Below are 14,829 nucleotides of genomic sequence, written 5' to 3'. Positions count from 1 at the left end.
TTGAGATTTTTAGCTGAAACTGTGGGCTTCGGTGTCAAAGTAAAATATAAGTCAATGAAAGTCAAAAAGTCAAATTAATACCCGTCACTCCTGATGATATACAGCAGAGGTTATGGATCATTTTATGAATCACCAAGCAGTGGCAGTTCTATGGCATCCTGGGCGAATCACCCCATCCCCCCCCCCCCAAAAAAAAAAAAACAACAACTTTGGGTAAAATATAGACAAAACCAGAATTGGGATTATTAAAAAACATTTATATTTATTATAAATAAAATTATTATTAATATTATTATACAATTATTATTCGAAATAACAGAAAACAATCCTAAATGTAACTGGAAAATAACAAAGACAAAACTGGAGTGATATGCTAAGATCACAAGAAATATTTTGCATAAATATTAATTATAACAAATCTATAGAATACAAAAAATATGTTTTTATAGAATTATCTGTTTATCTTAGACCCGAGTCATGGCAGAGAATTAATATTATTAAGTCTTACCTCCCCTCACGCCATCCCTCCTTTATGCTTCATAGCCATGCTTAGTCAAAATAAGATCATCATTATATTATAAGATTCAGTTTTATCAACTTGCAAAACTCGCTGCGTGTCAACACCTCGTGTCATAAAAGAAAAGGCCTTTAATGTTACTCTGGTTTCACTTTAATATCCGTTTTGGCTTCACCAGCATTGTTTCGGTTGCACGTAGAGAATAACAAACTTGCATGTGCAAAAGACGCCAAATGTGAATGGCCACTAAAATTCTTTATTCTGGAATTACCACTCTGAACTAATACACTCGCATAAGTAAATTGTATCTCAAAGCTTACTGGGGCACTGATGATTTTTACTTGGGCATGTTTTTTTTTTTTTTGCAGCGTTTCCCCTTTACGCCCTAGCAAGATGCCACCCTGGGCGATCGCCCATATTGCTTATGCCTAAATCCGCCACTGTCACCAAAGATCACAATTTCAGCACAAAAAAAATCTCTTCGGGCCTTATGGAGAACTCTTGTTAACCCAATTTTCCATTATACTATTAAAAACTGCATTTTATGAGGTATTCTGCCTTTTGTATGTCCAGAATATCTCTGTTAACCTGATTTTTTTTCTACTGAACACCAGTTCAATGCCTGAAAAAAATATTTAGAAATTTAAAGAAGTCTTCTTGTCCACACCTTGATAACGTCCAAAATATTTGGTACCTTTTCTCCAAATCTTGTGGCACTTCAGTTGTTTTAATATATTACCAAACCTGAACTTGAAAAATTGGAGGAGCAAACATAATTACAAGCAGTACATATTAAAGAGTGATTACAATTTCCTTGTATAAAAGAAGTATACATATAAACGCAAATACCTGACCATATATGACGGCTGTACATAACTTTACAGTATCTTTTATGTTTCAAAAACATATTCTGGTGAGATCCAGTAGGGCTTCTAGTACCTGAAACATTGGCGGCACAGAAATCATGGTCGCTCTTTGGTCTCACCAAAGCAAGTAGCAGCAGCAGTTGCTTGCTAAAATAGTCAAGTTTATAACATGGTACGCAAGTCATATCTGTTAACATGTGCCAATGTGTTTGTTTAACATTCTGTACCTTCAAAAGCTGCAGATTATATAACAATCTGGTCCTTGAAGAAGTTCACAGTCAAAAGATCTACATTTTTTCCTCACACTCCATTTCTTCTTCATCATCATCATCTTTGACTATTCCTTCATCGATGCTTTCCATCCTGAGTCTCTGTCCGTCCAGATACCGAGGCACTCGCTGTGTGTTTCGAACTGTGAACAGACTTGTGGGAATTTGAGTCCATTCTCCTAAGAGCTGAAGCTTGGCATCGTTCTCTATAGCCTTGGCCAGAGAGGACGCAAAGCTGTCCAAAGATTTGTGGATGTCTGCCGTCACTTGGACTACTGATGGGTCACCTGGAGAACACAAAACAGAAGACAATGATTAGAAATTGAAAGCAAATTCTCAGTCAACGCTCTTAATTTTGTTGATATTAGAAACATTACATCTTCATATTTTGACTTTTCATAATTGATGCTATTGGTCCTCATGCATCAGCAGGTTTTACATATATTTCACCAATGAAAAGGGTTAGGAGTGGTTTATTGGTTTGACACATTGGCTCAGCACTTCATCTTGTATACAGTGGTCGCTCACTATAACACAGTTCACCTTTTGCGGCTTTGTAGATTTATTATTTTTTTAAACACACATTGTATTCTGTATCCTAATTGTCTGTAGAATATGGTCAATGAATCTCCTCCATGTCTCCTGTACAGTACAGAATGTGTTCAGCTTGCCAAATTAACGCAAATCTTTGATCGCTAGCAGCGGATGCTAACATTATCCGCACAAAAGCTAAAGAGCTTTATGAACCTTTTGCTGACAGTGATCAATGTTTGGGCCTGACAACAGATTTTGATCTATGGTTTCATTCTATAACACTGGACTTTTCCGTGAAACTTTGAAAGTGTTTAAACAAGACAGAAAGGTGTGAAAATGTTAATGTTTGTCTGAGAAAAGTGTATAAAGTGTGTAGTGAGGGGTTTTACAACCATAAAACATCTATAGTAATTGTAAAAAATAAAGCTGACTGGATTTGGCCTATTGCGGGTCATTTTTACAACGTAACTCCTGCTATTAATGAGGGACCACTGTGTTACAAAAATTCTTTCAACGCAATCTCACGGCAATTCATAACTTTTTCATTTAGTGGCTAATTCATTTAGTTTAAATTTGTACGATCTCATTTGTATTTTTTAGTACGATTTTCTCATCACCCCATGATGATTGGGTTTGGAGGTGGGGTTTGGGGGCACGCCAACTTTTAAACTCAGATGTTTTGTATAAAGGAAATCATACATAAAATTAGTTTTAAATGTTTTTGTTTAGTTAGAGGTTCGGCAGATTTTTTTGACCCACACAGCTACAATAAACTCAAAATGTATAGCATGTAAGCAGATGAAAGCTTGGTGTGAGGGGGTCTTAAAGAATATTAAACGTTGGTAAGTCAATTAAAAAAAAGTTTAAGGCCCTTAAAAAGTCTTAAAAGCTATTTTACAAGGTATTCAATTTTGTATCCATATGCTGAAGTTTGCCTGAATTTAATCTGTGAATATTGGGGTGTTCATGAAATTGATAGATTTGACATCACACTGCTTTGTTTACTGCAGTAACCAAGGAAACAGCATTATAGATGCAACCTGCTGGATTTTTAAATAACATTTAGTTTAGGATTAGTTTCCTACAATCAGTATTTAATAAATATAAAAATAAGTTAAAATAAAAACGGAAATGGAAAGGGTCTTAAAAGGCATTCGAATTTCACTCTCTGAATTTTAGCTTGATTTTGATGAAATGTTAATGACATAACACCATATGTGATCTCTGACTAAATATAAAGCCACACTCACAATACTGGCAATGTAGTGTGTTAATTACTGTTAAAAAAATAGTTCATAAAAAGCTTTGGATACACAACGTTTCACAATGACAATATAATAAAACGAGCATTTTCTGTCAGTCTGAGAGATTAACATTTATAGTAGCAGTTTTTACTGGAGGTGTAATAGGCAAGATAGAAAAATAGCAGGAACAAACATTTTCCAAGCCTTTAAACGCAATGTTAACTGAAGCTTTAAATAGCAATATTTCAATAACAAATAAATGGTGTTCTTTAGACCTAAAATAGGAGAACTAATATTTTAAATGACTTGTTTTCCAACATTTCGATCAAATAAATGCACCCTTAGTGAGCATAAACAAACTCTTAACATTTATATAAGCAAATATATTCCAAACTGTAAACTACCACAAGAATCTGTGCACTTGTTTTTACACGAGTCACAACTAACAAAGACATTTTTTGCATTCATCAGAAGGAAAACGAGAGCACATCAGATATACCTTGTGGTGTGTGATCCACTTGGTCCTCGAATGTGACCGAGCTCCTCCTCTTATTGGCGGTGCAGTGGGCTGAGTGGGACGCCTCAGAGGTGTAGCTCTCCAACAGCATGACGTCTGTTGCTGCAGGGTAAATCACAGCAGGCATCTTTCAATCAAATATCTCTTTTAACACCGCTCACCAGCACCCACCCACACCAGTCTGGACACTGTGGGAGAGGCGCTGAGCTCTGCCGTCTGCCTGTTATGCCATACTCATGGGCTCTGTGTTTCCTCAAATGGCAAACCCTGATAACAACAGCCTGCAAGCCAATAAACCACCAATGCTGACTGTTAAAGAGCTGTGGGGGTTGATTTTGCTCGCTTTTCTGGTGCTCGAGAGAGGAAAGGATGCAGTGATAATAAAATCATGGCTTATACAGATAAACCATGATAGAAATATTTGATTCTATTTTGTGTAAAGGAATAAACATGTAAGAAAAGTCAAATGTATTATAATGTACAATATGCCACAAGCATATGCACAATTTTGTAAGCTAGTGATGCCCTGTTAATATTGTTAAACATGAATTTTATCATATTTAATGATGGCAAAATAATATAAATGAAATTTCAATGTAAGTATCAGTATAAAAATTCAGTTTCAGTATAAAAATATCTATAATATATTGGCTGCTATATGTGTTATCACTACAAAATAACATATTACCATAACCACAGAGCTTACAAAGTAACCATTTATCATTTTAGTCCACGCAGAATTTTAAAAAAGTCATAATTTACCCAACTTCACTTCTCTTAATTTCACTCAAATCCATTTCCATTGTCTTTCATGACAAAGTAGATATTAGGCACAATATTTGTACAGATTTCCGCAGTGCTTCCCACAGGTTTGAAATATACTTGTGGTGTAGCCGGATTGAACAACACCCTTTGCCCACAGCACATATGGTCAACTACTAGCGACAAACAAAACATATCGATTTTTTTAAGTATATTTTTATTTATTATGACACTGTTGTACACATTTACTTTTCAATGGGTTAACGCTTTTGAAAAAGGCTGTTAAAATAAAAGAAATCCTGTATTTCTCATATTTTTATGCAATTTAGGAGCCATGTGCCGACACGTAAAGACGCTCTATCGCTCTCACACTCTCTCTAATGGTGCTTTATTGGCATGACATTTATGGTATTGCCAAAGCATTTTAGATATGTTTTAAAGTATGTAATATATTAGGATCATTTAAAAAAATATACAGCAAATGAGAAATAAAGAACGGAAAAATGGAATAAAAGTAGAAAGTGTAGATTTAAATAAGGCAAATTAGTTTATTATCCATTTCCTATGGTGTACAAATATTTTGCAACCAGTGTATTTTGTTCTGTCCGAGTATATAGTAAAGTTTATCTGAGTCGTTTATTAAATGATTAATCATTTAATGTTTCTTTCGCGGCTGTGCACGCGCAGTCAGCTGCGAAACGGTAATGCAAAAACACATACAGATAACAGCCACTTTAGAAAGCGAAAGTAAAAACAGAATCCCAGAAAATTTGGGAGATTCAGAAACTACAGCTGGATGCATGGAGGCGCAAAAGAAGTGTCTCTGTGTCTGCAGTGGACGTGAGAATGTCTGTGTGTTGACGCTTCTAGCACACACAGAACCAGCAGTAAGAAACGTGCAGAGCGAGAGAAGATTTTTCACTGGTTAATCTATTGCGAATGTTTGGCTTTCTTGGACGGATACAAAAAAGTATAAAAGGATGAAAATAATAGTATTATTCATGTGTCACCACCAAATATACTTTTGGCGGCCCGCCCAAGTAAAGTCTATGTGTGAGAAGCAGTCTTTCCATACGATTGGATTTGAACGTCTGATGTTGAGCCCCCAAAAACAAAAGAAAAAAAGACATTAAAAATGAAATTAAAAGTATCCTTGTCTTTTACAGTCTATGGTAATAACCGATAAATGCTTATTTTTATTGATATCTTTATCAGCCCAATCAATAATCAACTTGGCAGTGCTTAAATTTGATTTGTAGCTATCTTCTTTTATATCATCTATTGGCCTTCAAAATGTAAAGAATTATCAGTATAAAAATTATTAAAAGTATTAAAAACCAATTTAAAAAAAATCTTGCATCAATAATAAAAAATAAGGGGACTAGATGCAAGAATTCATATGCATTGATCATAGTTTTTACTGTTGTATAAACAGCGCATAACAAAAGTTAAAAAAGGATTTGTTATGTTATCTATATGCTGAAGGTGAATAATAAGTTATAATGGAACCGTATATTTTCAGTGAATAACAGTATCAATTTTTGCCTGTCCTCAATCAAAATATATATATACATTGTGCGAATTATAGGAGTGTTTAACCCCCCTAATTAATTCTTGATCCACCCTTAAAGGATCTCAAAACAACATGTATGGGTGGTCAGCCCAGTAAATAGTGAGAAATAGTTTGCTCTGATTTGTATCCTAAATAATAATAATAATAATAATAATAATAATAATAGTTAAAATAGTAGATTATATAACTATGCATTTGTCCACCTCTAAAATGGTGCATACCATTGTGAATGCATAATTGTGCCAATCAGTTTACGTAAAAAATAAAATCTGAAACCAGTAGATCTAGAGCACCGATGGACATTGTAATTGTTCACAAGATACTTTTCTTGTAAAAATAGGCGTTCGTTTCTACATAGAGCCTAAAAGTTAAATTAGCTCTATAGTTTGAACTACACCAACCTCCTCTGAAACAGCTAATCAAAGGTTAGTGTAGGTCAGAATCCATTAAATAAATAAATACATATATTTGATTCGCTGAAGCATTTTTTTTTTTTTTTTGGAGTCCGACAAATGTTAAACAGCAGACGGTCTACCTGAGTCTTGTGTGTAGCTGAAGCCAGTGTCTCCAGTGCTGCTTCCACGGCCCAAAAGCTGACCTCCACCCACCAACATGGCCGTCAGATGAGGAGACATCCCCAAATCTGTTAAAACAATAAACATCAGATACCTTGTCCAAACTACACCTCACTTTTAAAATATACACCATCAGAAGACTCACCCGTTATCCTGTTCGAGATGCTAAACAGACGAGATGTCCGATGCCGTATAACAAATGACTCTCTGTAGTACCGATCACCAAAACACATCCCCAACAGCTCCTTCCGTACAGTCTTGTTCCACAACCCATAAATAAGTGGATGGCAAACAGCACTGGTAAAAGACAGCCAGGAAACCAGCGTCTCCACCTGCGGGGAAACACTATTTTTCCCTAATAGCGCTTCAGTGCTGATAACGACCACATAAGGACCCCAAGTGGTCAGAAACGTCCCCAGAACCACTAAAATGGTGATGAAGGCCTTGCATTGGCTCCCAGAGTAAATCAGGCTCTTGCGGCTGCCACTAGAAGACGTTGAAGTATTGGAGTTTTTGCGGCCGTTCTTTTGAGAGCTAGACTCTTCTTGAGACACCACAACGCTGCCGCAATAAACCTTACGAGCTTTGATGCGAGCTACGCGGAAAATGACACCGTAGCAGACCAACATGGCCACCAGCGGCAAAAGGCAACACCATGTAACCCAAAAGGCTGTATAGCTGATCTCCTTGTGCCAGGACACCGTGCAGGTCCATTTGAAGCGGTCGAACTCAAACGATGACCATCCGAAAAGAGGCGGCAGGCAGCCTACTAGGGAATGGAGCCAGATGTAAACGATGGCAAGCACAGCTCGATTTCCGGTGATTTTCATGGGGTAGATCATGGGGTATAATACTGCATAGTACCTTGATATAAAAGAGATATATTTCAATCAGTCCCTTGTGAGACGCACATGACTGGTCAATAATACTACAATGAGGCTTTCTATATGAGAGTTAAGGCATAAAATAGAAGGTTTATGTTTGTGCTTTGATAGAGTTCAATAGGTTTGACATTTTTCAATGCGTGTTTGTTCATAAAGACAGAGGATCTGTTCAAGCAAGACTGGATGTAAATGTCATGGTGAACTGCAGGGTTAAAGGACTACAGTGTGGTCATTGACTACGGCACTCAAATAAAATGTTTTTACAAGAATTGTTGGTAAATTTACTTGAATTACAGACTGTGTAATAAAACAGCATGTGATGGAATATTCATTCATCCCTTAAATATAGGTCAAGTGAAGAAAATGTAATTAAAATCTGTCCGTTTAGCATGTGTGATTGAAAAAGACATTTTCCATTTGTGTGTTAAAATAATAACACAGGGAATAATACCCGAAAACATAATATGATAGTTAGCGACAAAAAAGCTTATTAGTTTTAGTAAAAAAAAAAAAAAAAAAAAGCAAAAAATAAAAAAGTAAAAATAAAATAAATAAATAAATAAATAAATTCACAATTTACAGAAAAAAGGAAGTTATATATTATGTCAAGGAAAATATTATTACGATTAACTATTAAAATCTTGACTAAATTTTCTATCAAATTATTTACTAAAAAATGTTCATGTTCTGTAAAATCTAAACGACAGCTAATAATATGATTTTAGCCCCAATTTTGACTCGCCGACAGGTTGAGAAACCGCAGACAAATGAGTAACAATCACACGCGAGTAACAATCACACAGTGTGAACTATCAAAGACATGATTTGAGAGAATCGCAGATGAGTCGCGATGCCTGTGAGATATTTAGCATGCTAAATATCTGTAGCTGTCGGCGACTCAAATCATGCCGTGTGAAAAATTTAGACTGAAAATAACATCAGCGACCACCTACAGCCAATGAGAGAGCAGCATCCACTAGTATGGGTAAATGCAGGCCAGCGGGAGGTTGAGGGGAGAAAACTCCTTGACGCTAATCCATCTTGCAGTGTAAACAAAGCAGCGACAAAACGCTAGCCCAGATAGTCATGCAGTGTGAAAACATCTGTGACACGACTACTCTGGGGTATAAGGCTCTGCAACTCTCACATGGTCGACACTGAAGCTATGCAGGGCTGCACCTGGCAAGTACCTGGATGGGAGACTACATGGGAAAGTGGTGTTAAGGAGACCAGCAGGTGGTAGGGTTGCACAATACTGGAATTCGGTACTAAACAATACTGAAATTTTTAAATCGTCCATTTCCAGCTAACATTTGAGCGCTGTTAAGCGTGTTCTTAAACACAGCTGATTTGCCATTGTGTTCACGTGCTCAACAGAATTGACTGTGATTGGCCGTGAAGGTCATCGGTTTACCGAACTCACCGCTGTTTACAGAGTGTAACCACAGATAAAGGGACACTGAAGCGTTTTAAAGTCACGATTCATCAGCGGATCACTGGACAAACCAGCTGATCGGCGTGACTTTAAAACTCCCCAATGTCCCTGTATCTGTGGTTACACTCAGTTAACAGCGGTGAGTTTGGTGAACTGAAAATGATCACGGCCAATCACAGTCAATTCTGTTGAGCATGTGAACACAATGGCAAATCAGCGGTGTTTAAGAAAGCACTCAATAGAGCTCAAATGTTTGCGGGAAATGGGCGATTTTAAAATTTTAGTATCGATTGGTACCAAATTCCAGTATCGTGACAACCCTAGCAGGGCACGCTCAAACTGTGGTCTGTGTGGGTCCTAACGCCCCATTATATTGATGGGGACTCTATACTGCTCAATGAGCGTTGTCTTTCGGATGAGACATTAAACCGAGGTCCTAACTCTCTATGGTCTTTAAAAATCCCAGGATGTCCTTCAAAAAAAAAAAAGAAAGAAAAAAAGTAGGGGTTTAACCCCGGCATCCTGGCCAAATTTGCCCATTGGCCTCTGTCCTTCATGGCCTTCTAACCATCCCCATATCATAATTGGCTTCATCACTCTGTCTCCTCTCCACCAGTCAGCTGGTGTGCGGTCAGGCGCAATATGGCTGCCGTCTTGTCATCCAGGTGGATGCTGAACACTGGTGGTGGATGAGGAGATTCCCCCCTAAAAAATGTGTAAAGCGCTTTAAGTCTCCAGAAAAGCGCTAATAATTGCAAGGATATTTTTATTATTAAAAACTTACACACACTTTAGTGTTGGTCCATGCTAGCCAATTACTGATTATAACTGAAGTCTAGTGTATCTGTCACCATGTACTTTGTCTTCTGTAATGTACTACAGTCTAAATGTAATAAAAAAGGAGTCAATTAGATTGCCTAAAATATGTAATTAAACATAATTAAAAACTACTTGCTTCCTCATGTCAATTGCAATAAATAATATTACTGTGTTATACACGGAATCCTCCTCCAAATGAAAGAATGTATCCTAATGACTGACCTGTCAATGGCAATGGCTCCAAGTGTAAGCATGCTAGATGAGCTGACAAGTAGATGGAGCAGCGCTGTGAAATTGCACCACACCACCCCAAACATCCAATCCCGACGCACCGAGCTGGCCACAACAAACGGCAGCATTAGAACCGATAGCAGCAAATTGGATGAAGTCAGGCTGAAGACAAACTTGTTGCTGGGTGTCAGCAAGTAGGGCTTCTTATACAGAGTCACCACAATGACCAGATTCAACAGACAAGCCAGTATGGCTATGATGATGATAGAGACAGACTCCAGGACCATGAACCCGTCATCATCCAGGCCATTAGTGGAGTTGGCCACCGCCGTCCCATTCTTAGAGTTGTTCATTATGGGAGGCTTCTGGTTGCCAAAGACTGGACAGGCATGTTGACAAACTAGAAGACAGGAGAGAAAAAGAAAACAGTCTGATCTGTTCTGAAATGATCTAGGGTGCTATGAAGCATTTCAAAACAAGCACATTGCATTTCTACAACTTATAGTGGATTATGCACTCTAACAATGCGCTGTTTGTAAAGAACTAAGCTGTGTTGTGAAGAAACCCAAGGTGTGAAAGCAAAATACCTTTAGTTATAGTTAACAATAACCGATATATATATATATATATATATATATATATATATATATATATATATATATATATATATATATATATATATATATATATATACATACATACATACATACATACATTCAATTTTAGTGACAGTGACATAGACAGTGGGTGGTTAACGCAATGGGATCTGAACATCGCACTATGAGTGAATTAAAAAAGAAATGGTTTGATGTAAAGGTGCAGGTTAAGAGGAGAACAGCGGCGCACTGTCAAAATGAGGACTGAACAGGGGATGCTGAACTAACACCCTTGGAGGAGAAAGTTGCCTCAATTGTGGCAACACACAATTTTAGAGTTGATTTGAATATTTTATCTCAAATGGTGTCTTAATTTTTACATTAAAATATATTTTTTAAATATAAAATAAATAAAGTGCAAAAAAAAGAGTCTTGTGCAATAAGCAGGATGTTTGTTTGAACATTTTGGTACTGGTTTTATAAGTATAAATTTATATGTATAATTTCATATGGTTGAATTGTTTAATTCGTATGGTTAATTTTTATCAAGAAATTAAGCCTTGTGCAACATAAAGGGCACATATTTATGCCTATCTGACCTATTTTTAGCTCAAACTATAACAGGAGCAAATAATTTAATTGATTTGAAATTGAATGTCAAACGTCAAACTAACTTTTCCGCGGTTCAACAGCATGGTCAGTCGCCAATGGAAATAAAACAAACACACAAGAATTGCTCGTACGCCAGACATGAAGTTGGCATGGACGAATGCACATTCTCACGTTAATCTCATCGTTAGCAAATCCAAACATGAGTGTGAAATCTGGCGTACGCAAAGTTTTTGTGCGTACGCAGCGTTGATACTTGAGGCCCCTGGTGTCTGGCTAGCTTGTGTGTTGAACTCTGCAGCAACCGGTGTTCCTGTATGACTGTCGGACCTATTCTTTGCAAAGAAATATATCTTTTTGGAAGTAAACCTTGTAGACTTTGTCTATTGATCTGTAAGAGTCTCTTCATTTGAAATTGCCACGACAATTTCAATGCTTAAAAATACAAAATTAGAAATATTGCATTATAATCTCCATTATTTAAAAATTAAAAAAGCTTAAGATTTGTTAAACTCTGGTCCAATACACTAAATCTGCAATAATCTTTAATTAATGTACCTTCCAATTAGGGCTGGGCAATTAATCGAAATTGCCATTCAGAACCTACAATCGATCAAATTTTTCCAGGACGATTTTTTCAATTACTTTCCCTACCACATGTGGAGTCATGTGACCTGCTCTTTTAAGCCTTTTTTTAAGGCTGGTTTATACTTCTGTGGCCACTTTGCAGCCACATCTGAGCTCTGTTGGTTTTATTTAGGCAATGTGTGTTTTAATTTTAATTGTTCAATGTTGATCTTCGATAAATAATCATAGATAGTGTGTTTCCTTCAATTATTTTAAAATCAAGTAATATTTCTCTACAAAATTTGTCAGTAAACTATGAGGGCAAAAAATAGATATAAAATATAATAATAAATAAATAATCATTCATTATTCGTAATCAAGTTAAAATGTTCAATTAATTAAGTTTTTGATTCTAGGCCAAATCGCCCAGGCCTACTTCTAATCACACTTTACAAAAGGTAATGTTTTTCTATCAGTATTTTTGTCTTGATTGTCAAAAGCAAAAATGTCAATAGCTATAAAGTTGGGGTGACATGAAATAAAATCTATAAAGCTTATCAAAATGAAGTCAGTTTTAGCAGAATTAAGGACATTAGATAAATAAGCAACTCAACTTTGTTCAGATTCTCAGGAAATCAGACTTAATTTTCTAGTTTTGCATCACAAGTAAATGTATCTTTACTTAAAGATGACAACTTCTAAAAGAAAATTATTGAAGATTTCTGCACTAAATGCAATGACTTAAGAATTTTAAGCCGCTTTTCAAAGATCTTTTTAATGGCTTTACAATGTCAAAAGGGGAATAGAGACTTTTTAGAAAACCAAAATTAAATTTTAGATTAGCAAAAAAAGCATTAAAGAAATATAAAAACAAATAATAATAAAAACGCAAACAAATAATTGAAAAATCTGCGTGGGAAATGCAAAATATCCACAAGATGTCCACAAGATTAGATAACAAAATATCAACACACACATACACGCACACACACACACACACACACACACACCTTTAAAAAAAATACAACCGCGCTTAAGCAAATCATCCTTCAGAGCTTGTCTGCAAATGATAACGAAGTCCTGTAATGCAAAGAGTTAGAATTTTAAATTATAGTTTAAGCATCTCATTGCGTTTAAAGCCAATGCATGTGCATCTGTCATGTCTCTTCTATAAAACGTTCACCATGATCCAGTCCAGTGTGAACAACCAAACAGCAGAAATGCGATCTGCTCGCGGAAAGACCACCGTCCAGCGCGCACGCAGATTTCAATCTCAAATTTCTAACAAAAACGATAGTTTGCAATGCATATACAGTGTGATCCTGTAGCTCCTTAACATTAAAAATGCACAGTTTATCTTAGTAAAAAGGTAAATGCATGCTTAAACTTACCAGTTCTCGGGGCCTGTCGCGGCGAGATCCCGCTATAGTGCAGCAGGAGTAACTTTCTCCAGGCTGGCTTCGTTAGACAGTGGCTACTAACTTTAATCCAAACTTCCTCTCCTCCTGCAAGATGCTCAGTTTTCTCACGCTCTCGCGGAACGACAACACTTCCCGGAGACGCATACTCCAAGTTTCAACGCGGTTACAAAGTATTAAATGATTGAGAGACGTTCATTTGTTGCGGCTGCTGCGGTCGGCGGTGAATAAAGGGCGCTGGTGACGTCACGACGGCGTCGGAAATCCTCGTCTTAAAACTTCCCTCCATCTCTACAGCTCTACGTACAAACCGGAGGGTCTCTCTCACAGACTGTACTCGAGGTATATAATCTACAAACTGCAAAATTACAGCGCACGGTTGGTGTTAATAACTATTTATGAATGTCTTCCACTAAAAAGTGTTAAAAAAAGTGTAGCTGTGCTTAAAACAACAAAACAATGTGCTATAACACCGTGAGAAAAGTACATTTTGTTTACTGTTTTTCCGCCTTATTGCCATACAAATATAAATACATGATAGAAGTTGTGTAAATAATGCTTTGTAGAGGTAAATTATATCTATCTATCTATCTATCTATCTATCTATCTATCTATCTATCTATCTATCTATCTATCTATCTATCTATCTATCTATCTATCTATCTATCTGTCTGTCAATCTGTCTGTCTGTCTATCTATCTATCTATCTATCTATCTATCTATCTATCTATCTATCTATCTATCTATCTATCTATCTATCTATCTATCTATCTATCTATCTATCTATCTATCTATCTATCTCTGTCTGTCTGTTTGACTGCCTGCCTGCCTGTCTGTCTGTCTGTCTGTCTGTATCTATCTATCTATCTATCTATCTATCTATCTATCTATCTATCTATCTATCTATCTATCTATCTATCTATCTATCTATCTATCTATCTATCTATCTATCTATCTATCTATCTATCTATCTATCTATCTATCTCTGTCTGTCTGTTTGACTGCCTGCCTGCCTGTCTGTCTGTCTGTATCTATCTATCTATCTATCTATCTATCTATCTATCTATCTATCTATCTATCTATCTATCTATCTATCTATCTATCTATCTGTCTGTCTGTCTGTCTGTCTGTCTGTCTGTCTGTTTGACTGCCTGTCTGTATGTCTGTTTCTTTCTATCTATCTACCTATCTATCTATCTATCTATCTATCTATCTATCTATCTATCTATCTATCTATCTATCTATCTATCTATCTATCTATCTATCTATCTATCTATCTATCTATCTATCGGTCGGTCCTCCTGCCTGTCTGTCTGTCTGTCTGTCTGTCTGTCGCCCCTTTTTAAAAACCTTGACATTACATGCATTAATTTGTGCATGTGTGTGTGCGTGTGCGTGTGCGTGTGCGTGTGT

The 14,829-nt window shown here is 36.5% G+C and overlaps 1 protein-coding gene across 1 annotated transcript; it reads right to left on the bottom strand.

Annotated features, from left to right (window-relative positions):
• Positions 1–815: 815 nt before the first annotated feature.
• Positions 816–13,724, bottom strand: gpr161a (G protein-coupled receptor 161a). The gene is made up of 6 exons (XM_056465569.1): positions 13,390–13,724; positions 10,218–10,626; positions 7,003–7,721; positions 6,818–6,925; positions 3,930–4,049; positions 816–1,939 (listed from the first exon to the last, which is right to left on the bottom strand). The coding sequence occupies exons 2-6, from the start codon at positions 10,577–10,579 to the stop codon at positions 1,671–1,673; spliced, it is 1,578 nt and encodes a 525-aa protein (XP_056321544.1). The 5' UTR covers positions 10,580–10,626; positions 13,390–13,724; the 3' UTR covers positions 816–1,670.
• Positions 13,725–14,829: the final 1,105 nt, after the last annotated feature.

The sequence above is a fragment of the Danio aesculapii genome, chromosome 9 (genome assembly GCF_903798145.1).
Source record: "Danio aesculapii chromosome 9, fDanAes4.1, whole genome shotgun sequence".
Classification (NCBI taxonomy): Eukaryota; Metazoa; Chordata; class Actinopteri; order Cypriniformes; family Danionidae; genus Danio; species Danio aesculapii.
This window is presented reverse-complemented; position numbering and strand designations above follow the sequence as displayed.